Below are 26,809 nucleotides of genomic sequence, written 5' to 3' on the forward strand. Positions count from 1 at the left end.
CGACCACATCCCCAGTTGAGGTCAACAGCCTCCCACCTCCACTGTAAACAGCATTGGTAGGGCACTGTTTCCCTCTCCTGAGGCGCCGGACGGTTTGCCAGAATCTCTTCGAGGCCAGTCGATAGTCCTTCTCCATGGCCTCACCAAACTCCTCCCAGGCCCGAGTTTTTGCCTCCACAACCACCCGGGCAGCAGTCCGCTTGGCCTGCCGGTACCTGTCAGCTGCCTCAGGAGTCCCACAAGCCAACCAGGCCCGATAAGACTCCTTCTTCAGCTTGACGGTTTCCCTTACTTCCGGTGTCCACCACCGGGTTCGGGGATTCCCGCCTCGACAGGCACCGGAGACCTTACGGCCACAGCTCCGAGTGGCCGCTTCGACAATGGAGGCGGAGAACATGGTCCACTCGGACTCAATGTCTCCAGCCTCCCTCGGGATCTGGTTGAAGCTCTGCCGGAGGTGGGAGTTAAAGATCTCTCTGACAGGAGACTCGGCCAGGTGTTCCCAGCAGACCCTTACAGTACGTTTGGGTCTGCCGAGTCTGTCCAGCTTCCTCTCCTGCCATCGGATCCAACTCACCACCAGGTGGTGATCAGTTGACAGCTCCGCCCCTCTCTTAACCCGAGTGTCCAAAACATATGGTCGCAGGTCAGATGAAACGACCACAAAGTCGATCATCGACCTGCGGCCTAGGGTGTCCTGGTGCCACGTGCACTGATGGACACCCTTATGCTTGAACATGGTGTTCGTTATAGACAAACTGTGACTAGCACAGAAGTCCAATAACTGAACACCGCTCGGGTTCAGATCAGGGGGGCCGTTCCTCCCAATCACGCCCCTCCAGGTGTCACTGTCGTTGCCGACATGGGCGTTGAAGTCCCCCAGTAGGACGACGGAGTCCCCAGTCGGCGCACTTTCCAGCACCCCTCCCAGAGACTCCAAGAAGGTCGGGTACTCTGCACTGCCGTTCGGCCCGTAGGCACAAACAACAGTGAGAGACCTAACCCCGACCCGTAGGCGCAGGGAAACGACCCTCTCGTTCACCGGGGTAAACTCCAACACATGGCGGGAGAGCTGGGGGGCTATAAGCAGACCCACACCAGCCCGCCGCCTCTCACCATGGGCAACTCCAGAGTGATGAAGTGTCCATCCTCTCTCGAGGAGTGTGGTTCCAGAGCCCAAGCCATGCGTAGAGGTGATCCCGACTATCTCTAGTCGGAACCTCTCAACCTCCCGCACCATCTCAGGCTCCTTCCCCGCCAGCGAGGTGACATTCCACGTCCCTAGAGCTAGCTTCCGTGTCCAGGGATCGGGCTGTCGAGGCACTCTCCTCCGACTGCCGCCCGATCCACAATGCACCGACCCCCTATGGTCCCTCCCGCACGTGGTGAGCCCACGGGAAGGCACAAAACAAACAAAAAAACCTTATTCATTTTTGCGAATCTGTATATTCGTGGTTCAAGTTCAACAAGTCATAAGCATAATAAAGACATGGAAACAGGAGCAGCTTAATAGAATGTGTCCACAATATAAGCAATGTAATCCAGCCACCAAACAAAATTCACTTAAATCCAGAACATACAGTTCCTTTGATTTGGGAAATCATTTTTGCTGGATTAAAGTAGCAAAAGAAATTGATAATATTATATTTAAGCAGCAACAGTAACCACAGCCGCTGTATTTACTAACAACCTCTCTTTCAGACAGTGAAATCCAATTCCGTAACTCCGTGAGCATTGAATTAAATAGTTTTCAGACTCCCCTCCATCAGGATACACACTTGTTAAATAACGGATGTAATGATTGGACTCGCACCGTATCCAACCAAATAACTGGAACTGCTGTATAAAAATACTAATGCTGCATACATTTAAAGGTATGATGGATTTGAATAACAATGAGAACGAGTAGTGATAAAGAATTTGTTAACATATAACTGGGGAATAAAAGACATTTCTAATGATGAAGAGCAATAGATTCAAAATAATTTAAGAAATGCTGGTTTATTAAATTTTCATTGTAACATCGTCACAGCATGTGTGCACTTTTGATGAGCGCCAAGTGGGCATGGAAGCACAGATTAGGTAAAATATTTATAATTTTAAAGTATTTTGATGATTACCTTTCCAGCCACAACGATTGCGATTGAGCATTCACAACGGATTAATTTATTAGTTACAATTTAAAATAAAATACTCGTTAATTAAAATAATGTGAGCAGTTCTTAATCAATTTAAAGCTTTATGTGTTTACATGGAATACTGTCCATACCTTTAATTAGGTTTATTATTAATCTCCAAATAAAAGTAAAGTATGCACACCTTACAATTATTCTACCTTCAGAACAATTTCTGAAGCATTTGAACCACATGACTCTTCCCACTAACTAGGTATTATTTGATGAATCTCAGGGTAGTTGTGGTGTAATGGTTAGATATATTTATATCCCAAAGATTGTACTTTCGAGTTTTATTATAGGTTATCACCTTTTGCATATTGTTTACCGATGTAATGTCCCTTTATTAATTTAATTCAAATATATAATAAATTACATCAAAAGACCTGACATATTGGACATTTTAAACCTCTACCTGTCACAGCAGACCTTCAGCTTCTACTGCAAATGCATTATTATACATAGTGTAGTGTGTTGAAAGGTATCACACTAGTTTCCAAAAGTATGACAACTGTAGCAGTTTCTACAAGAAAAAGAGTCTCCATTAATATGACTACATCAGCAACGGTTGCAAATAAAACAATGCTGAATCAGATTTGAGAAACCAAATAAAGGAAGATTATTTTAAGGAACATACAGAAATGGAAACAAAATAGGTTTAATGCTGACTACAAAATTAGCAATGTGATCAAATACATATACACAAAACAATTTTGGTAAATTACCGCGGTAGACACTTTAAAATAACAGTTACAAACATCTCAAAAGAATTACACTATGTAAAAAAGATAGACATGATGATTATATATTTTAAATATTTAAAAAACTTACATATATTTAAACTAGTTTTATATTTAATCAAATAATACATTTATAGCGTTTATAGTTTTTAACACATAAATTATTATTTTTTATGTTTTTTAATTCTGCACTTTAAACACTGATCAATGCAGATTTAAGTATTCGGTGAAAAAAACTTTTGTTTTTTTACAGTCAGAAACTTGAAAACTTCCCTTTTTTTCCATAGTGACTTGTGATATTTGTGATCCATTGACAATGTCTCCATGTTGTTTCTGTGAGCATGCGCTAACTCTGTGTATGTTTTGTGAGGTTGATTAATCTTACTCTAAGCAAGGTTTGGGTTAACCAAGCCAGAGTTTAAGGTTTAGCTGATGGTAAATTAATCATGCTTTCTGAAATACCACCCCCTCCAGAACCTCTGGTATAAAAGTAGTTGTGGTATATTTAACTGTGGACAAGAGGCACCTTTTTTATCCCTGTGTGTACCAAACCCATCTTGTGTTATTCCTGCCAAAAAATAAAGGCCATAGACCCCAGTCCTGTTTGAAGTTCCGGTATGGCAGATTCATATGATGGAGTTTATTTTGCGTGAGAGCAGACGTGTTGAAACAGTGTTTTTCAATACAACTTAAATTACAACTTGTGTCCCAAATAACTTGTGGTGATGGAGTCACTACAAGATTGTTTTCAGTTATTGTTTGTTAAGAGCGCAGTGGCGCCAAACAGGAAATCTATAAATAAAACCGTGAGGTGCTTCCCGGCCTACGCCGACCCGGTCTCCTTTCTTCCATACCACAACAAACTGTATTACACTCAACAATCTTTATTAGATTGAAACTATATTTTTTGGTTTTATCCATTGAGATGAATGATTAAGAGGCTTTTGTTTCTAGACACCTTGGTGTGCTAAGAAAATTTTAATATTAATGGTAATATACTTGGGAGATATTTTACTTTAATTTCTAGGGGTGCCAATAATTGTGGCCAGTGTATTAGGGGGGGGGGAAATCACATTCCCCCCACTTCAAATTGTGTTAAATGAAATGTTGAAATTTTGTAGATCCAAAACGAGAAACAATTGAGATTTGTTTTTACAGCCTTCTTTGCTCATATTTACCAAGGGTGCCAATAATAGTGGAGGGCACTGTACGTGTGTTAAATCTATGGCATCAATCACTTTTGGGAAGCCTAAAGGATACATATCAAATTTACATTGACATGATCATGACTACCTGTTCTTCAGTTGCATTAATAATATTAATATGTGGAGAAATAAATCAGAGGTACAGGCTGGGGTCTCTACTTAAATACCACAAAAAACAGTGTTACAAGTCTACAATAGTGCACAAGAATTCACACCGTCTGTGCTACTGTTACAGCTTGACTTTGCCTTTTAACATGAAGGTCCAACAAAGCAATAGCGTTAATATCTCCCTCACAAAAAAATGTGATTGTACTAAAAGCTGAGATGTCACATATCACAGTAAGTCTGTAAAGATCTTTGTATATATCATGCACCTTGACCAACAACTTACTTGTTCAAATAAAGTGGAAAGTACTGTGACACGGTCACAATCTAATCTTGTTTACATGAAAAAACTGTTCCTGAGCAGGTTTAAGCTTACGGACCTGTTTCTATAGCGACATACAAAGAATTGGCCCCGTTCTTCCCTACCAATGTTGATAATTAAGGAAGTGACTCATTAGCACAATAGAGGGCAGTTCACCAAAATGCGTTTATCTTAAGAGCAACTAAAGCACAATAAACACATTAAGCAAAAAACGACACATGTTATTGGCTATATTTTCAGGCAGAATCCCAAATCAAACTATAATGAAAGAAGACTTTAGGTCACGACTTCTTAATAATTCTAAAGAGGAAATGTTAGCTTACAAGCTTGCGTACTGCATATTTAAATAAAGCTACAATAATGACTGTGTTCTTAACATATAATAAGTGGTTTATCCTAAAACTAGAATACAATTCTTGATTTACTTTCATAAAATATCAATTTATTTACCAGGTCAGAGTCCAGGTGAAAGGCAGTGGAGAGGTGCCCAGCATTGTACTGCTCTGCAGGACGGCAGTCAACTACAAAAAACCTCACACCCTAAAGCACAATGATAGAAATACAGCATTATCCGAAGGGACAGATTTACAACTACACAATAAAAACATAATAAGCTCCGACATCAACATGCAACATTTGTAATTTCAACATTAACGCCTCATCTTATTTAATCTTAAATGTAGTGATGCAACGAAATGGAAATTCTGTGCCAAAACTGATACCGAAAATTCAGGATGAACTAGGCCGAAAACCAAAAATGACTTTAAAATTTTTGTGCACCAAGTTATTTTAATGACACCAACAGGCAAGACACAGAGGGGCAGTAAGCCTGTCAATGTAAACAGGCTTAAAATGGGCTCTGAGTGATTATCAGCACCTGCCGGATCACAGTCCACATGAGCAACATCATCAGTTGATTGATTGATCAGTTGAAAGATTGTTCCGCTGATCATTTAAATTTATATCTGCAGTCTGTTGTGTTTGAAGCTGAGCTTCAAAACACGCGCATTACAGAGCTTGCGTGTTATTTTCTGTCCGCTGGTTTTGAACGTTTCTTGTTATGATTATTATTTTTAGCCTTTATTATAGCGGGCTCACAGGATCATCCTTTGATAACAGCTAGAGTGAGCGTGAACAGTGAAGGCTGGGGTGTCAGATTTTTCGTCTTATATTACAGTCCATTTGTTTTTTGGTCTGAAACCGATAATGCCATTTTCGGACGGAAATGTTTGCCAGTCCAAATTTCGATGCATTACTTGTCAGATGTGTAATTTCTTGGAGGATCTATTGACAGAAATGCAATATGGTATAAATAACTGTCTTCAGTGGTGTATAAATACCTTACATAATGAGGAATTACGTTTTCATTACCTAAGAATGAGCCATTTCTATCCACATACACCGCAGGTCCCCTTGCATGGAATTTGCCATGTTGTTTACTTGTTTTACCCTAAACTGACAAACTGCTCTACAGAGCACATTTTGAAAATAAGTTTTCTCCTTCACCAAAGAAGCAAAAACGTGACAACTTCTTCGTCCTAAATCAGTCACCGTAGTGTTTCGAGAGGGAGGTTCCAATTCGCAACCTCACTGCTAGATGCCACTACATTTAGAACACTGGACCTTTAACTTTGGACCATTTTGATAATTTTTCCAAAAGCTTTTAAAATGCATTAATCAAGAAATGTTTGTAAAATACACATAAGACTGTGGGAGTACTTTTTGAGGGACTCACAGGTTGTAATTCGTGGGCCTGCAGGATCTCAGGGACAGATACAGGCAGACAGAGTGCCTGACTAGGGTCTATGTCCTCTTCTTTCAGAGCCACAAGACTGCTGCCAAACAGATTATGGTTCTCCTACAAAAAAATGCACATGTTAATGCGTACATTTTAGTGGGGCTGCACAACATTTCAAAATTAGGTCAATACCAAATGCAAACGGGTTTCAGAATTGACGGGTCAATTCCACTAGGCACTGTATATAGTGTGTTTTATTTCATATGGGGATGACATTGTGTCATGTGTGCACTGTGCCTGTGTGCGCGTGTCTGCGCATCCGTGAGCATTTGATTGTGTGTCTATGGGTGTTAGTACGTGCACACATTGTTTGTGTGGAGTGTTTTGTATGTGACTGTCTGATATTTGACCTGTGTTTTGACTTGCATAACCTTATATGTTTTGCTTATAGTCAATGTTTTCTTGTACAGCTGTTTTGTAACAATGAAAATTTGACAAACACGACAAGTTGAGTTTTTACCAAACAGTTATATTTTTATTTCATCTGACCATATGACATTCTCCCAATCCTCTTCTGGATCATCCAAATGCTCTCTTTGTTACTTTGGTCCCAGCTCTCTGCAGGTCCTTCACTAAGTCCCCCGTGTGGTTCTGGGATTTTTGCTCACCATTCTTGTGATCATTTTAAGATTTTGCGTGGAGCCCCAGATCGAGGGAGATTATCAGTGGTCTTGTATGTCTTCCATTTTCTAATAATTGCTGCCACAGTTGATTTCTTTACACCAAGCTGCTTACCTATTGCAGATTCAGTCTTCCTAACCTGGTGCAGGTCTACAATTTTGTTTCTGGTGTCCGTTGACAGCTCTTTGGTCTTGGCCATAGGGGAGTTTGGAGTCTGACTGTTTGAGGTTGTGGACAGGTGTCTTTTATACTGATAACGAGTTCAAACAGGTGTCATTAATATTACATTAATAATGTAACGAGTGGAGGACAGAGGAGCCTCTTAAAGTTACCGGTCTGTGAGACCAAAAACTTTTTTTCCACCATAATTTGCAAATAAATTCTTTAAAAATCAGACAATGAGATTTTCTGGATTGTTTTTTCTCATTCTGTCTCATAGTTGAAGTGTACCTATGATTAATATTACAGGCCTCGCTCATATTTTTAAATGGGAGAACTTGCACAATTGGTGGCTGACTAAACACCTGTAACCCTGTCCCACTGTAACCCTCCTTTTTCTAACTATTTAGTTTGTTCCTAAAGTTTTACTCTTGGTTCCCCTCAGCCCACATACATTTCCTAAACACACTATGCCACTTTATGTATACAACCAGGGAGACTTTGAAAAGGAAACAAAAATAGTGTACGAGACTATACTCATTTTAATAGTTATTTTTTATAAGGATAAAGATAATATTTTCCACCTTTTAAAATATTTATTATAGTATTTTCTAAAATATTACCCAATTACCTTATCTCTGTTTGATTGAACTCCCAATTTCCATACCTTAAGTCTTATTATAATTTAATTTAAATTAATATCCTGATATATCTCCATATAATTCAATTTCTTTCAAAACTAAGGGTAATTATATTTCTACTCTGTAAAATAAAAAAATCATATTCATATACAATGCAAGTTATGTTCCTCATCTTCAATTTTAAGACCTTTTATTAAAGAGTTCCTTCGTATACTCTTAGTGCTTAGGGCTCTATACATAAAGCAAATGTCAGAGAGGACAAGGGATCCCCTTGTCTCGTTCCCCTCAATGATGCAAATTGTTCTGAAATAACTCCATTGGCTTTAACTCTTGGATTTGGTTGATTATATACTAAAGCCTTTTCAGCATCTAATGTCATTGTTAACACATGCTTCTTAGTTTTAGTTGCATAAAAATAAGATTTAAAGTTCTTCGTAAATTAAAAATAATACAATTATTCACAAATCATGTTTGATTAGAGTAAATTATTGTTGATATTATATCAGCAAGTCTTATAGCAATAATTGATGTGAAGAACTTCTGGTCCACATGTAATAAAGAAATTGTTCTATAAGATGAACATTGTATAAAGGCCTGTTTCCCTTCTTCCCTTCATTGCCAAAGCCCTGGAGCGAGTTGTGTTCAACCAGCTCTCCTCCTTTCTCATGCGAAACAACCTCCTGGACAGCAATCAGTCTGATTTCAAGAGCGGTCATTCGACAGAGACTTCACTGCTCTAAATCATCGCAGCTCTGAGACTGGCAAAAGCATCATTCCATGTCATCTGTGCTCATCCTACTGGATCTGTCTGCTGCTATTGACACTGTGAATCATCACATCCTCCTGGCTTCTCTCAGTGCTATGGGTTTTTCTGGAATGGCGTTGCAATGGTTCGAGTCCTACCTCTTGGGTAGAGTATCCTGGAAATGTGAGGTCTCTGCGTCCCAACAGCTCAACACGGGTGCCACAGGGCTCAGTGCTTGGACCGCTACTCTTCTCCATTTACATGACATCCCTCAGCTCGGTCATTCAGAAGCATGGCTTCACCGCTATGCAGACGACACACAACTCTACTTGTCATTTCAACCAGACGATCCGACGGTCTCTGCTCGCATCACGGCATGCCTGAGTGACATCTCGCTTTGGATGAAGGATCATCACCTGCAGTTGAATCTTGAAAAAATGTAACCGCTTGTGATCCCAGCCAACCCAAAGATTCACCACAACCTTGCCATTCAACTAGGCTCATCAGCTATTACACCATCCAGCACAGCCAGAAACCAGAGGGTGGAAATTGATGATCGGCTTAACCTCACAATTCATGTTGCCAGCATCTCCCGGTCCTGTAGATTCATCCCCTACAACATTAGGAAAATTAAACCTTTCCTATCAGAGCACACTAAATCCTAATCCAGGCTCTTGTCTTGTCCAAACTGGATTATTGCAATGTGCTTCTGGCTGGACTCCTTGCACAATCAAACCTCTCCAGATGATCCAGAATGCGGCGGCAAGAGTGGTCTTCAATGAACTGAAGAGAGCGCATGTAACTCCGCTCTTCATCAGGTTACACTGGCTCCCTGTTGCCGCCCGCATAAAGTTCAAAGCTATGCTCCTGGCCTACAAGACCACCACCGGGTCTGCACCATCATATCTCAACTCGCTAATGCAGACCTATGTTCCTGCCAGATAACTGCGGTCTCCAAAGGAACAACGACTAGTGGTACCATCCCAAAAAGGAAAAAAGTCACTCTCCCGTACCTTCTCTGGATCTGTTCCACATTGGTGGAACGATCTACCTGCTGCTACAAGATCAGCAGACTCGGTTGCAATCTTGAAAAAAACGTCTGAAAACCTATCTCTTCCGTCAATACGTCGCTGATTGATTTAACCTAACTCTTTTCCCTTTCCTTCTTATTCAAAATATAATAATTACTAACCTCACTATTCTTAGCTTTGTATACTGTGTTAGGCTTTAATGGACTAGTTTTGATGCACTTATGTATTTTGTTGCCAATTTTGTTATAATTGCTTTCAATGTTTCCTCATCTGTAAATTGCTTTGGATAAAAGCGTCTGCTAAATCACTAAATGTAAATGTAAAATGTATATGGTCTTTCCCGTCATTTAACTGTTCTCTGGTCAAAATGACCCAGCTACCGAAGATACAGTAACTTTTAAATCCCTTGTTATGAAAGCTTTTTTTCAGATGAACTGGGCCTACGATAAATCAGTTTGAAAAAGAAACACTCAACCAGTCCTAAATTTAATTCAAAATTTGGTAAAAAAAATGCATAACGTGTGATTTATAATCTCTTCTTGGTAGGCGGGAACACCACAAGTGTAACAAGGTGGGGAAAAACTAAAAAACTTTTTGATAGAGGTAATTTTACTAGTATCTTAAACATCTGGTTTATAAAGAGACTGATCATAATATCGAAATTCTTAAGAAATGAGAAGGTTAAAAAGGCCCTAGATAAAATAGAAGTTGTTGAAGTTGAAAAGATTTTTTCTTCATGCTTCTCTATAAAGAAAGTTTATATTCTAAATTAGATTTCTCTTACTGACTTGCATTTTCCATTATTCATTTGCTATTATTTTCCCTCTCCCACAATATTACTTGTGTCAATTTTCTGTTATTATTATTCTGTATATAATTATTATTATATTATATATTTATTATTCACAACTCCTTACCCTTAGCACATAATTTTTGTAGGAGCCAGGTAGCATATCATTTCTGTAGGAAAGCTATAGTTTTTTTATATAGTACACGTAGTTCACAGAATAGTACACATTTTTTTGGTCACTTACAGTGATTAAGGCACCAGGTGGCGGCGGAAGTTGTAAAAGTATATCCTCTGTTCACTTCGTGTGTGTGTTTAGGAGAGAGGGGGTTACGGTGGAAGGCTTATTTTTGCAGACCGCTATATAAGGCTTCAAAATACAGTTTATCATGACTTTTGGATGCAGAAAATGGATGCACAACCTTGTTTGTTCTTGTGCAAATTACCTACAACTACACCTCTCCAAGACAGAACTCCTGTTTATACCGGCCCACCCATCAATTGAACATCACATTACCACCACCTTACCATTTAGTTCAGATCCTCAACTATAACACCCACTAATTCTGTGAGGAACCTGGGGGTGATGATTTACGACCAGATGAAATTCACCTCTCACATCGCAGCAACTACTTGAACTTGCAGGTACATGTATGTGCTCTACAACATCCGGAAAATCAGGCCGTCCCTCTCGGAGCATGCCACTCTAGTCCAAGCTCTAATCATATCAAGAATAGACTACTGCAATTCTCTCCTGGCCGGCCTTCCAACTAATGCAGTCAAGCCCTTTTAATGATCCAGAATCTAACTGCACGTTTAGTTTTCAATCAGCCTAAAATAGCCCATGTAACACCCCTCAGTGGCTGCCAGTTACCGCCCACATCAAGTTTAAATCGCTGACACTGGTCAATCCAACTGATTAAAAAAAAAAACACTCTGGAGACTGAACTCAAACATTCTGAAAAACCCAACTATTAAAGGCAAAATGAAAGATGAGATTCAGCTGTACTTAGAAAATTATGATAATGAAGAAGTGACCCCACCTATTCTCTGGGATGTATTAGAAGCGGTGATTAGGGGCAGAATAATAGCCATATCCTCATATGAGAAAAAAATTAAGGGAGTAAAACTCAAACAATTGGAGGACAATTTGAAAAGATTACAGAAACACGCAAAGTCTCTCAAAGATGACAATAAACAAAAGACTAAAGAACAAAAAAATAGATGAAATAAACACTCAGGAAATTCAAAAAAGCTCCTATTCACAAAGCAGCAATACTATGAGGTAGGTGGAAAATCACTAGGATTATGACACGGGCCTACATGTAGCAAGGACAGCCAAACCTGCAGACCAGATACCACCCGGGAGAGAGTTGTCACTTCACTACCCATTTGTCCCAAGGGAAGTACTACCTATAAGGAAACACAAAGGCTGACCGGGGCCCAGAATTAATGACATAGCTGGAAATAAGCAGGGAGAGCAAGCTAAGTTTAGCAAGAGCTAAGAAAGCAAACTCAATTTAATTAACTGTGTTCTTAGATAGGGAGCAGTATAGGGAATAACTGAGGGATGAAACATGCAAAAATTGCAACATTGAAACACGGAAAATAGAAATTGAAACCAAGAAATCTGAAAACAAATTATCATTATAATAACGAATTACTGAAAATAAAATAAATGAAAATAAAGAAATGATAAAAACAAATAAACAAATCAAATAAACTGAGGAATCAAAATAATCAACTGGTATGAGGGAATTTAAAGACTGGAAGGGCTGACAGAGTGCCCACAAGGTGGCGTGGTCGAGCCACGCCCAAGGGAAGTCAGGTAGGAAGGGGTGGAGTTAGGAAAATGTTAGTCACTTATGACAGACTGCCCTCTGGTGTTGGTAAGATATAACACCCTACCCTAGACTTCAACGTGATTTAGATTAGAACTCGTTTTAAACAAAGACCTCAACAGTCACTTAAACTTAAACACTCCAGCGGCAATTGCTGTTGAAAAGAATGCACATCAAAAATACGTCAAAACACAGGTCACATAATGAACTCCGAACTGGGTATAGGAGTTCAAAACAAATTTTCCGCTGGGGATCGTCACCGATGGTGACACTTGATCTTGGCGGATCAAAACGTTACGCGTCAGATCATTATATGCCCTGCCGCGTGGCAGGATCTCTTTGCTGCCCAAAACGTTACAAAAAACACAAAACAACTTCGCCGTCGTAAAATTTACTCTATCAAGATTTCATAACGTTTCCTTTTAACGATCGTCGTATACGATTTTTACTGTATAAAAATATAATGGAAACCGTATCCTCAAGCCTTCGTTTACCCAAAGAGAAAACGAAAAAGCACGCATTAGTTTAGCTAGACTAATGGTTAAACTTCGGGAGCGGTGCAGTAGTTGAGAGACATTACCATGACTCAATCTAACTTACACAAAATTCGGCCATATACACAAAATAGGAAGGAACTCGCTTCTTCTCTATTTCCTTCGTGCTAAAAAAGATTTATTAACTTAATTTAGGGCGGCAGTATTGAGACTCACTATTAAAGATTTATTCCTTTTATAGGGTCACCTTTAAAAAGCAGTTACCTGGACCATCATTAACAGAGACCTGTTTCAGCACAGAAACTCAGCACGCCTCACAGACAAATGCAAACGCAAATGAAATGATTTTGGTCTTTGCTCACAAACAACGTTTACAACTGCCCGCGCATTCTCCAACCAATATATGTAGTTCATCTCGGGCAACTTAAGAAGTTAACCACAGTAAGATATGTATAATTAAGGGTGATAAACCATACCCATCTTTTACACTTTACCTGATGCAGCAGAATCAATAATAGCGACAACTAAAATACACTCGTCCAGCTGGTGATCAGCACACCGACTATTAACTCTAAGAAATATCACCTTCCTGGCCTTGGAAAACAATACTCTTACTGTAATACAGTACCACTTCAGTCTTATAATGAAATCAAGCAGTTTCAAGTGACGATAAGATGTGATCAGTAACGCAGAAACAATTCTAGCGTGGCATACAAATTGGGGTTTATTGACTACGTAAAAGGGGAAACAAACCAACTAACTAAACAATGAAGAACACTAAGACAAACACACATGAAACGTAAAAGCAGTAAAGAATGAAAGTAATAGACAAAGTAAAAGTGGCACTATTACATCAGCAATTCACATCTGCATAAACCATCACGGACAATCTCCTTATTAAAAAGGGGCAAAGCTTATGCGCAGCTATTTAGAAATAGACCAGATACTTGCATTGGCTTTTAGATGTGCTGGGACAAGTTCTGGTTTGTGCTGATGGAAGTCCTGATGCGTTTAAAGCGAGCGGTGAGTCCGTTGGATTCTCCCTGAGAACCGGATTGGCTGACAAAGGAAGAGCGAACTTAGCCAAAGCAAACTGCCGGAAAAAGGGTCTCGAGAGATTGAATGAACAGCAACGAGCGCATTTTCTTCCGTGCACAGATGTTTTAACCCTGAGGGCATCACGTCCCTCCAGAGTGGGCGATCCAATGTAGTGAGCGATGATTTTTGAGCGGGAAACATGTTTCTTTGTCCGGCTCAATAGCTCATTTGCATTTATGGTCGCCTGGAAGTTTTGGCGCTGTAATATTCTTAGACGAAGATAAAATGAGTATGGTATAAAATACATTACTGTGCTATACACCATCATTTGAAGAAGGAAAAGGGGAACATTTATATATGAAACATGATAGGGTTATTAGAACATGCTTTATACAAGAACACAATTATGAGCCTAGCTATGGTAAAACACATATGCCTTTGATATTATAGTTAGGCTAGCATACCATGGGAACAAACATACATGGTAGAGATACATTTATTTACACTTTAAGCCTTTCTTAGGTGGCGAGAGGGGAGAAAGAGACATTCTTTGGTAGAATTAGAATCTCACTCTGTTCCTGGCGCCACATGGCTTTTGTCACCATACGACACATTCGGGACCCCCAAGAATACCTTTGAAGCTCGGGGAGAGTGTCGGAATATGCCCTGATCAAACCAGAAAGGGGATAACTGACATTTTACGATCTCAGGTGTTGACCTTCTGGTCCGACCCGACTCTACAGCAACAAATAAAATAGATAATAGTCTAGAAAAAAATCAGCAGTGCTTCCTAAAATAGTATAAAGCATTATATTCTAAACCACAGGGAAGCAACAACAAGCAGATCGATGCCTTTTTGGCCCAGATTAACCTCTCACAGATCACTGATGTACAAAATGAGACATTAATATCTAAAATAACAAAAGAAGAAATACAATCAGCAATCAGGGGAATGAAGGGGGGGAAGTGTCCACGGACCGATGGATTTCCTACAGAATGGTACAAAACAATGCAAGATCAACTAATTCCAACATTATTAAAAACGTTTAATTGGGTTCTAGAAAATTAAAATATCCCCCCCTCATGGATGAAAGCAATGACCTCGGTCATACCTAAAGAGGGGAGAGATAAATTGGATTGTGGGAACTATTGTCCTGCAAGTCTTTTAAAAAATGATTATAAATTATTCACCTCCATATTATCTAAAAGAATAGAACTGATATTACCAGTACTAATACATAAGGACCAGACTGGCTTTGTCAGACAAAGACAGACCCAAGATAACATCAGGAAAACGCTGCACGTTATGAAACAAATCACACAACAAAAACTGGAGACACTGATGCTAAGTTTAGATACAGAGAAAGCATTCGACTCAGTGAGGTGGTCATATCTATAGAAAGTACTTTTAAAATTTGGCTTGAAGTATTACACAACCTACTCAGACACTCCCAAATATAAACAAAACTTAAATATTAAAATGACCCTCCAGAATTTATTAAGACCATGTATAATTGGAAATGAATCTATTAAATATCTGGGTGTTTTATTACTTAGGGATCTCTCAAGATTGTACGACATCAATTACAGCCCATTAACTTCAAAGATAAAATCTGATATACATAGATGGAATGTTATTCCTTTTTTGGGCCTAAGCTCCAGGATAGAGTCAATCAGAATGAATATCCTTCCACGGAGGTTATACCAATGTATTTCAATGTCTGCCAGTCAAAATACCATCTAAACAGTTCATAGAATGGGACAGATTAATAGCAAGATGTGTGCGGCAAGGGAAAAGGGCCAGAAATGTGATCACCAAATACACTGCAATATGGAAAGAAATAGAAAGTACGACGTTCAACGGAATTCCAATAACAGCTCTACTGAGTGATGATAAATCACGAGAGGAACAGGCTATCCCAGATGATTCTATAACAGACAGCTTCTTGAAGTCATGGCAGGCAACAGTCAAAATTTGCCGATTAGGAGAAGCATCTAAAATTATGAGATGTTTTGCCTATGATTCAGACATTGCATCAGACAGAATCATTTAAGATATGGATCTCAAAAGGTTTAACTACTTATCATTCATTTATCCACAAAGGGGCATTCCAGAGTTTTGAAACCCTACAGATTTTTTGGATACCTGCAAGTGAGACATCACTTTAATGATAAAAATGAAAATCACACAGGAAACATGGGGGAAAATATGGGGGTCAAACACATGGCGGGAGAAAATTAATAGAGACTGTGTCTATCTTCCGGATTAGCAAACATAAAATAATGCGTAAACCTCTCAAAGGTAATTTAATTAACGTTAAACTAACTAAACATGAACATAATACAGATAATCAACTTTTACGACTCAGATTGTATTGGATACAATATTAGATCTCTCTCTAATAAACCACTTTTTGTTAACGATATGATAACAGATCATAAAATAGAAATGCTCTGTCTGACAGAAACATGGCTAAAGCCAGATGATTACATTACTTTAAATGAGTCTGTTCCCAAAGATTATTATTATAAACACGAGCCTCGCTTAAAAGGTTATTCTAGGTATTATCAAAAGTCTTGAGTTTTGAGATCTTAGAGAGCGTGATGGGTTGATAGTGTGATAGAAGCTCTGTTAGGTAGGTAGGGGCTAAACCCTTTAAGGCTTTATAAGTGATTAAAAGAACTTTAAAATCAATACGATACTTAATGGGTAGCCAGTGAAGGGTTGATAAAATTGGGGTTATGTGATGGTATTTTCTGGACCTGGTTAGAACTCTGGCAGCTGCATTCTGAACTAACTGTAGTTTGTTTATTGATGATGCAGTACACACCACTAAGTAGCGCATTACAGTAGTCAAGTCTTGAGGTCATAAATGCATGAATAAGCTTCTTCGCGTCAGCAACACACAGAATATTTCGTAACTTGGCAACATTTCTTAGGTGGAAAAAGGCTGTTTTTGTGACATTTGAGATGTGATTTTGAAATGACAGGTTGCTGTCTAATATAACGCCTAGATGTTTTACTGTATTTGTTGGAGTAACAGTACATCCTTCAACTTGCATTTTATAATCAGAAATATTCGGTTTGCGTGTCTTTGGTCTGATAAGTAATATTTCTGATTTATTAGAATTTAAAAGGAAATAACAGGTCATCCGATGTTTTATATCTTCAATGCACTCCAATTTGGAAAGCTAGGAGGAATCATCTGGTCTTGATGAGATATATAGCTGAATATCATCTGCATAGCAATGGAAGCTAATTCCATGTTTTTTAATAATGTTTCCGAGGGGCAGCATGTATATGGAGAACAGCACGGGTCCCAGAACCGATCAACGGCTAATGCTACAAAAGAATGCAGGAGTCCACTCAGGAAGCAGAAGTAAGGAGATACGAAACGTTACTTCTACATCATCTTATAAAACGTGTAAATCATATAAGTATATTTGTCTTTCTGTTAGACTGTTGCACCCCGTTTTGACTGTAGTTTTAACTACAGTCTTCAAACTTGGAACATATAGTGAAATAAAATTGGTATACTTACTTGTCAAGTACAGTTACAGTATATTTGCTATTTACATGTATTCCCTACAACTTTTTAACCGTTACTGTCATGTTTTCTTGCACAAAGTTTTATGGAAAATGTGAAATTAGCATAAAAATAGTAATGCAGTATAAAAATCACTTCCTGGTGAAAAAAGCCACTCAACAATAGTGTTAAATTTTTTATCATTTATGACAAGTCATGCTCATTCCATATTTAGTAAATGACTAAGGATCTATTTTCACATGCACATGTTAATTAGCTCCCCACATACTTTGTTTAGGTATCAACATTGTCTTCATAATTTATAAGATCATGGGCCAGATTTAGGTGCAAAATATTGCAATGCCGCAATTTAAAAAATGCACAGATGCGAGTGAATATTTCAGTAACGCATCACATTGTTGGGTAGCTTTAAACTTATATTTGACAGAACAGTTCTGTCTAATTCTTACCTTTCTGAGAGAAAGTGGCGTTTTGTTATTGTAATACTGTGCTAATGAAAACAAGTCTTCAACATCATCTGCTTCTAATAATGATGGTGACTGTTCCAGTATTTCTGTAACAAAAATATACAGCTATACATTTATAGCTATACACAGAAAATAACAGATATGTGCAACTTTTTTTACTCAAGTACTTATGTTAGTGTTCATTTAAAAATACTAAACAATATTTTACTGAAAAAATGCCTAAATGAATTTACTCATTATCTCCTCTTTACTTTCCTCCTGGGCAAGAATGTTGTCTCTGCACACAAGAAAGCAAACACCGAAGTTGAATTATTACAATATAGAAAAGTACTATAAGTTCATTAATCATATATGTAGTCAAACATAACGTACTTGGCATTGACGAGGATGATGAGCATGAGGAAGAAGATGAGAAAGGGGTCAGCTTGTTGGAAGTAAACATCCCATAATGCTTGTGTGACCTCAGGGAGACAGTGGCTAGAAAACAGACTCCCCAGCTACAGGAGGAAAGAACACAAGGAGTGAGGCCGTTTACACAAAAGCATTTTCAACTGAAAACATTTTATGCGTTTTGGCCGTTCATGTACACAACAACAGTATTTTACGTGACTGAACACAAACTTTGACTGGTGTCACATGCATGCATATTGCATGTACGTTTAATATAATATTCCCAAACCATTATGCCGCCCTCCGGTACTGTGTGCTTGAGCTTCTCCAGCAAAAAGTGGATAAACTGCGGAGACACATTGTTTAAATTCGCCAGACTTTAAAGACATATGCGCCGACCAAGGGCATTAAAACATACTTTGGGCTTAAGTTTAGGTACATAGCCATGTATTTCTTTACAAAGCAACATAAAAATCTTACTATTACTCAAACATTATTGTAGCTGACAATGGGAAGTCCCGGTCTCCTTTCTCAGTTGTAAACAATATTTTGAGACCCCTGGATCCTTTGCCACCTGATGGCTATTCCAATAACCTATGCAATCAAGGTATGACCTTTTTTGAGTCAAAGGCTAGAAATATTCATCAACAATTAGTTAGTACCCCATGCCCTGAATCAAGTCAATTAAACTCTGTGCTTTCTACCTTTACACTACATACTACCACTGAGATAAGTAAATCTAAATAATTGACATGTCAACTTGACCCAATACCTACTTCCTTGGTTAAAGTTTGTTTACCTGCTCTGTTGCCATTGATCACAATGGACGTAGCTTGGCAGATGCCAATTGATGATGCTTTGAGCCATGAGTGAAACGTGCCCACTCCCATGTCTCTACAATGTTCTGATCCAGAAATATAGGTCTTCCTAAACGGTTGTTTAGGTTATCTGTTTGGCTGCAACAGGCATGGCGTCATAGCATCATAAAGAACCTGGGAAACTGATTGGTTGCCCGAGTTAAATGAGCCCACCCTTCTCTATGACACTCATTATAAAGGCCCAGATCGATATATTTGCAGAACAGTCTATGGCAGGGGTCGGCAACCCAAAATGTTGAAAGAGCCATATTGGACAAAAAAAAAAAAAAACAGCTGTCTGGAGCCGCAAAAAATTAAAAGCCTTATATAAGCCTTATAATGAAGGCAACACATGCTGTAAGTGTCTATATTAGCTTTATTACCCCCCTAGTATCAAAATGATAAGTAGGCTACAAATACATAATGAGCATTCATGATTAAATGTTTATTTTCCCCTGCATCGCATCCTGGAGAGAATGACGCACCACGTGACTACTATGCTGTACGATGGTGCTTTAGGTTTAACTTCCATTATAATTTTAATGTATTATGTTTCGTTGCATTGATGAAATTAAAGAAATACAATAAAGAAATCAGATTTTTGATGTCATTTTTACTTTAGGATTCGGAAAAACAACAAAATGTGCAACGTGCATATGCATCCTGTAATTTCAGACATCCCCATGGATATAAAATGCAGTCCTCTTCAATCCTCAATAATACAATACAATCCTCTTCCCCCAAACTATATACTGACAAAAATCAGTATCATCTGTGAACTGAACGTTTTCCCACGCTTTATTATCTCCCGGGTTGCAACAAAACTAGCAGCAGTAGTGGAGTTTGGGGATGCAATCCACTTCTTAAATTTATCTTTGCGCTCCTCTAATTTTCCACATTGGCAATGAAAGCAAATGATTTGGTCCAAGAACTGTTGAATCATCTGTTCTCCTCAACTATCTTTCTATTTTTCCCCTTGGGATCCATGACACACCCGCCGGTTTGTTTGTGTGTCTGTCAGCCACCGGTCTGGCATCACGCGCGCCGCCGCCGATCTGACAGAAACGCGTGTCGCAGTATATGACGTAAATCTTCGTTGACAGAAATGTTGAAATTAAATATTATACACATTTTTACAACGTTGAAAAACTTTAAGAATGTTTGTCATGTTTTTCCTCCTACAGAAATTATATTTAAATTTTCATATTTTTGAAAAAGCTCTAGGGAGCCACTAGGGCGGCGCTTAAGAGCCGCATGCGGCTCTAGAGCCGCGGGTTGCCGACCCCTGGTCTATGGGATCAGTTGCTAGGTTGCTGTAAATAGTTGCTAGGGCATGGCTTAATTGCTTCATCATGAAACGGACACACTGATCAGTTGCCCGAGTACAATGAGACCACCCCCTTGTCTCTATAGGCATGTTCGACCTCATGCAGCGCTCTGCAAACCAATCGGTAAGATTAGCCACTTGCAGTCGATGAAGGAGCCGAGACATTCTCATAGTTTTGTTCTGCTCAAGATGCATTCAACGCATTTACAGCTCATTCTGCTATCATGTCAATCTGTCTTTGATGCCTTGAATTTTAAATAATAAAATATTGATATTCATAATTTCAGTAATTGTTAACTATGTATGTAGTGTTATATTATTCTCTAATTTTCCGTTTTATGTATGCATTCCTCGCTTCCAATGAAACTATTATTAGGTTACTTTGATATGACTTTCCATTTTCTAAACTTTAGCTTATGACTCGAAACATATCCGCACAGAAAGAAGAACCCAGCTTAAAGTCGGAGGTTTCTTCCTTTGCACTGAACTGGTTGCTTGCGCAATTCAATATTATAGTCTGTTTTAACTTACTGGTGGTCCAACAGTTGTTTCAATAACGATTGATAAAAAACTTTGACGCTATAAATCTCATAATTCTGTGACTTTAACCGGAAAATCAAAGGGGAGCCACATCTACTACAGATTTATTTCTAATTAAAAAAACTATGCCGATGGGGCAATTTCGGGTGGCTCTTATGCCTAGGGGTAAAACTTACACGCATTATGAGGTATGTTTTTACAAAGCCCAATTTTTCACCTGTCCTATGAAAACCGTATACAGGATGGCTTATAAAAGTCATAGCACACCTCACCTTAAGCCGCTCGATTTGAGCCCTAGTTTATGGGCCTACGAGAAACTGTGCGAGACAAGTTACGTGCCGAAGTTTTGTCCCGAACAATAATAATAAGCCGGCACTATTGTAATAGTGATGCTTTGCTTTGCAAGCATAAACCTGCAGGATAGTTAAAGAAGAGTTATGGGAATGGCTTGGCAGACGGCAATTAATGATGCTCCAAGCCACAAGTGAAATGAACCAACCCCCATGTCTCAGTGATGTTCTGTAGATACCACAATTGTCACATCATAGTCATCGTCATATTGAATCTTATTAAAAATATTAAAATACAACATTTTCTAACTCAAGTTTCATGATTTGAACATCATTTTGTTTATGAGTTTTAGAAACATCCCTAACAAAAAGTTATTCAAATCTTTTTTGATTGATAATGGTTTTTATATACCGTGTCAATGCATTTGAAGATCAGCATACCACAAACGGTCATGTGTCTGCATTTCTGCAAAACTTTAGGGGCAGTCAGGTTTAGATTTTTAATTGTTTGTATTTGCTAGCATCTATGATGTCATCTAGCTGAACAAGATTTACATGATATCCAGCAGATAATCAGGCCCAAAACATTAAATATACAGCAGTAATGTATATAATTTTACACATGGGGTACGTTTTATCCCTGTATGAACCAAATCCATTACAGGGATTAAAAAGTATATAATAAAATTATATACATCGCTGTACTGTATATTAAATGTTTTGGGCCTAATTGTCTGCTGGAGATCCTGGATATCTTGATCAGATAGATGGCATCATGGATTCTAGCAAATACAAAACCGATATAAAATCAGACTATAAAACCTTACTGTCCCTACTAGCAGTCATGTAATAGGCCAAGTTTGGATCTTCCAACAGGTTAATGATCGAAATACAAACATCAAAATAAAAACAAAATGGGCCATTGAGCACAAGACAAAGCTTCTGCCATGGTCATCCCAGTTCCCTGACCTGACCTGTAGAAAATGAGTGGGGAGAACTGAAAAGGAGAAGCACTAACATGGAGCTGGAAATCTGAAGGGTATTGAGTAATTATGCACGTAGGAATTGTCTATGATCTCTTGTAAGGTGTTCTCTAAACTCATTAGGCATTATTGGTGAAGACTTGGGGCCCTATCGTACACCCGGCGCATTACAGTGCAAGGCACACGTGTATTTGCTAGTTTAAGCCCGACACAGATCTCATATTTGCGCCTATAGGCGGGTGGGTACACAGTGCTCATACATTCTGCTTATTAAACACAGAGGGACGCGCAAGAGCACATAATAATGCCAATTATTTATAAAAATGAATTACAATGTAAAAGATTATTATTGTGGACTGAGATAAAAATCCAGCTTGTCCTGTAGATTGTCTGCATGCCCGCTTTAACCTCTCGCACGAGCAGACACATTTCTTTTCTGGAGAAGTGTCTGCTCTTCTGAATTAGCAAATCCAACATGGCGCGAGCTCAACTGGCTCTTACAGGGAATGGAAGATGACACACTAATTGGTTTATTGCATGTAACGCCCAAAAAACACCCTTTACTCATTAAGAGAATAGTGACCACCTGTTTAAACCATGCACTAAGGTACGCCAACCGTTTCCTGTCGCTAAACTAGCAATTCTGGATTCGGGCACTTCCTGAGTGCACCTGTGCCGTGCACTTTTATCTCGGCAAAAAGAAGGAAACAAATAGTACTGAATTAAAGGGTATGATTAATTATGAGCAATGTGTATTTAAAGAAAACATTAATTTTAAAAATTAGATCCCCTATTTAAAAATCTTATTCTATAATGAAAGGTTAGATTTTTATGCTGTTTTAAAATAGAATATGCAAAATCTTAAAAGTACAGATTTATTTGTACAGCCTTCTTTGATCATATTTACATTGGGTATGAAAAATATGTACTCCACTGTAAAAACTTACTCAAGATTTCCTATCGAATAGATGGAAGCTTTTCCAATTCCTCGAAATAAAAAAATAAAACCAAGACAAGCCAAATCACACAAACTCTTAAGACTGGCAACTGTAATATCAGTATTAGTAAGAGACTCAGCTTTATTTGTCCACTCAATTAAGTAAAGGTCAACTTAATAAAAAAAATTTTATATGAAATAATCACATCTTCTTAATTTCAGGTTTTGTTTTTTTAATTAGTTTGAATTTGATATAATCCATAATGCCATGTATGTCCAACAAGATGTCCACAAGACACCAAACCAATCTAGTGTTCTTCCCGTCATAAAATATCCTCATAGAACCCAGTTTTTTTTAAAGTTTGATTATGCCAAATCAATATGGAGGAGTTTGTTTTTGCATGAGCCAATATGTTTTTCATTAAAGTCAAAATTAACTTTGCGTTTTAATCGTGTTCAGTGTTTGTAAACACCATAGTAAAATGAGTTTTAACCACCCAGCCAAATGTGAATGATAAAAATCACCAAATTAAAATAAGTTGAATAAATCTTGATAGGAATTGTCAGCTCTAAAAATGCTGGGGTGTGTCCGCTGTCTGTGCAGAAACTACTATCTCGTATGAAAGCTGTTCTGTCTCTCAACTGTCAAATAAAGATACAACCTAAAATGTGAAGAGTTTAGGGAGGATTTGATTTCTAAACATTTGAATCTGAGTACTTGTGCATTTCAAACAGTTTGGATAGAATGCGATCTGCAATCTGAAGACTTTATATGATAAATAGTTATATAAATGTTATAAAGCAATATTATCAGGTTTACCCATCCCCTATCTTTTGTTTTAGTATTATAATTCTTATTATGATGATTATTAATCTTAATTTACATACAAATATGCAACCATTGCAGCCTTACTGAGCAACCGTGCCAACGTCTTTTGTGCCACCTGGTGGTGAATTTGTAAGGAACTTTCCCCTTGTGACTTTGTGGCAATAGGCATTTTGGTTGACAAGCCACTATATGTCTAGATTGTTTTTAAATGGGATGTTTTATATTGTTGTACAACTGGTATATATGTCTATAAGTCTATATATGGTATGTCTAATGTTGTAACATTTTAAAAGAGAAAGACTAACCCAATGGATGGCATAAGAATCAGGAGTGATCTTTTTTGTATCCAGGAATGAGCATAGCTCAGGCTCATGGTATTGAAGCAGGAGTCTAAACAGATGAAATGGCCGCCCCTTCACAACACAGTCTCTGCAGAGAGAAATGACACATAATCATGTAAACTGACTTTGAATAAATTATACTTTAGACATTGTATGGATTACACATTGCAAATTTTAGAAACAAATTACATATAATAATGAAATAAATAATTAAACATAAAACAAGGCAACTTAATCTTTCTATAGTTAAATCATGGTTATTTTTGCCAGTTTATTACCATTTGTATTAGAGGAGGTTTACAAAATATTAAAGGTCTCATTAGTGATTTCTGATAACAGCTGCTGATATTTTAAAACAGCGACCAAAAAAAGAAACACTCCCTGCATTGAGAACAACATTGTCAAACTTCTTTTGGTCACGGTTTAAATTTTATTTTAATAAAAAGCAAGTCATTACATAAAAAATATAGTTCAAAGCAGCAAAATTTCACAACCATGTAGTTGCATCCAACCAAACACCATTTAATTTACATTTAGTCATTTACGTTTATGGATATACAATTATTTATAGCGGAATGCGTCAATCGTCCAACCCGACCAATGGTAAGAACGATTCAACGCTCTGCTGCCATCTCTGATTTGACTATGTTAGAAATGTTATAGTCATGTATTCAATGTCTGTTTAAGCCAAATTCCTAATTGATTCCAGTGCTGCTGAAAAGTTCATAGCTCACCCACTTCTCACGGAATTACATCTGATCCGGAAACAACCATGGCTCAAGCAACACAACCCTGCCATAGAGTGGAAAACAGATAAATTGCACGCTGAGGAGTAGGGCTGTCAACTTTAGTCGTTTAGTCGACTAATCGGTCGATGCCGTCTTGGTCGACTGACATTCTCATTGGTCGACCAGTTGCCTATTTTTTTTAGACTATGTTTCATCCCCAACTTTAAATACTTTAATTTCGGCTATTTAAAAAAAATCACTTAATTTTCAAAGAATTGTATTATTATTATAGTTGTATGTATTATTGATGTCTTTTCGTTGTTGTTTTATAAATGTTCTATGACGATTGTTTAATAAATGTTCAATCAAAATGCAAAACATCGCGTCTTTTTTTTTTTTTTTTTTTTAGTCGACTGATCGCTGCGCAGGACAGGACTTTGGTCGACTAAGCATTTCTTTGGTTGACTACAGCCCTACTGAGGAGAATGCGTTCACAGCAACCTGAAGTGCGCAGAGAAGGCCTCTGCGGTCCCAGCCCAGACATCCCTGTCTCCATCCAGATCCCTCCTGAGTACAGGGCGTTCCAGGATGTATTCAACTTCCCCCTCACTGACCATTGAGCTGCTACCTGGGCCGGTTACCCTAAGGTCACATTTATTCCCTCTCCATCCCGGAACAGAAGGCCATGGATGAATACATCTGAGGCATTGCCTCTAGTCATTGTGTAATAGATACACCTGTGTGTTTTCCTATAAAAGTGAATCAGGGCCCGTAATTATAAAGCTTCTCAAAGTGCCATTTTAGTTTCTTAAGTGCTGAGAATTCCAAACTTAAGTATAAAAGCATGTTATCAAATTTCTTAAAGCTAAGAATTATCCCATTTGTTTGAGACAGTTCGAGAGGACTCAAGTTCTTAGGATTTGCCACAGAGGAGATGGAGACATTGTGGACAGAGGAGTTGGACAATGGAACCATATCATTCCACATTATACACGCATGAATGCGTACTCTCCTGCATAAGCGTAATTGCAGGTGGCACTTTTTATGAATTTATAAAAGGCATTTATAAATAAAACAACATCTACACATAATTTTTCATAAATTCACAATTTATACATCATTAGTACTGTTGCGAGTTATGCTGTATTGCTATGGATCATCTTGTTGATCTATTCTCGCTATGGTGTATATTTTTGTAAGAAGATTCAATAGAGGGAAGGAAGGAGACAGGAACCGGCGAACATAAACTAACTTTTAATTAATAAATAAAATCAAACGTAAATAAACACACACAAACCACAACATAAAATCCAGGCCAGGTCCTCTCTCACTGACGGTCCGGTCGTTCGTCCTTTTATATGCTCCACAATCTCCTCCGTGATACGAGACCTCGCATCCCGGCTCTCGTCCCGCCTACCTCGCTACATACCCCATCGCCCCTCACAGGCCGGGGTACCACGAGACTGTGCTTGCTCCCCCCCTTCCCTCGGGGATGGGGGTTGCCCAGCCTCGGCGGACTATCCCCTGGGGGTATGTACTGACGAGACGAGAGAACAGAGACGGGAGCACTCCGAGCGACCGGAATGAGAGAGGGGAAAAAAATAGTCCAGTTCCCCGACATGCTGCCACTCGGTCCTCAACCAGCCGGGGTACTCTCCTTCGCAGTGCCATGCGGTGGCCCTGATTGCCAGACCTCGCGCCCCCGGCGGTGGCCCCTCTGGTAGGGAGACAGTAGCGGGTTCTCCACCCCCTGGTCCTCCCCCTTGGGCAGACGGACGCAGACTCTGGCCTCTAGCAGGCGCTGGCCGCTCTCTGCACTTCCGCCCCCTCATCCTCCCCCTCGGGAGAAGCTCCTTCCTAGGAGGTAATAT

General features: G+C 38.7%; 1 protein-coding gene across 2 annotated transcripts in view; it reads right to left on the reverse strand.

The window, feature by feature from the left end:
- Positions 1–26,809, reverse strand: part of tbc1d23 (TBC1 domain family, member 23) — a 146,958-nt gene that overhangs the window by 78,446 nt on the left and 41,703 nt on the right. For both annotated transcript variants that reach the window (XM_079460924.1, XM_079460923.1), the window contains 6 exons: positions 24,175–24,298; positions 18,089–18,213; positions 17,950–17,993; positions 17,699–17,802; positions 6,282–6,404; positions 4,997–5,086 (listed from right to left, as the gene is read on the reverse strand). In XM_079460924.1, coding sequence (XP_079317050.1) covers positions 4,997–5,086; positions 6,282–6,404; positions 17,699–17,802; positions 17,950–17,993; positions 18,089–18,213; positions 24,175–24,298 — 610 coding nt within the window. The remainder of the gene's footprint in view (positions 1–4,996; positions 5,087–6,281; positions 6,405–17,698; positions 17,803–17,949; positions 17,994–18,088; positions 18,214–24,174; positions 24,299–26,809) is intronic.

Source organism: Barbatula barbatula (assembly GCF_947034865.1).
Source record: "Barbatula barbatula genome assembly, chromosome: 7".
NCBI lineage: Eukaryota > Metazoa > Chordata > Actinopteri > Cypriniformes > Nemacheilidae > Barbatula > Barbatula barbatula.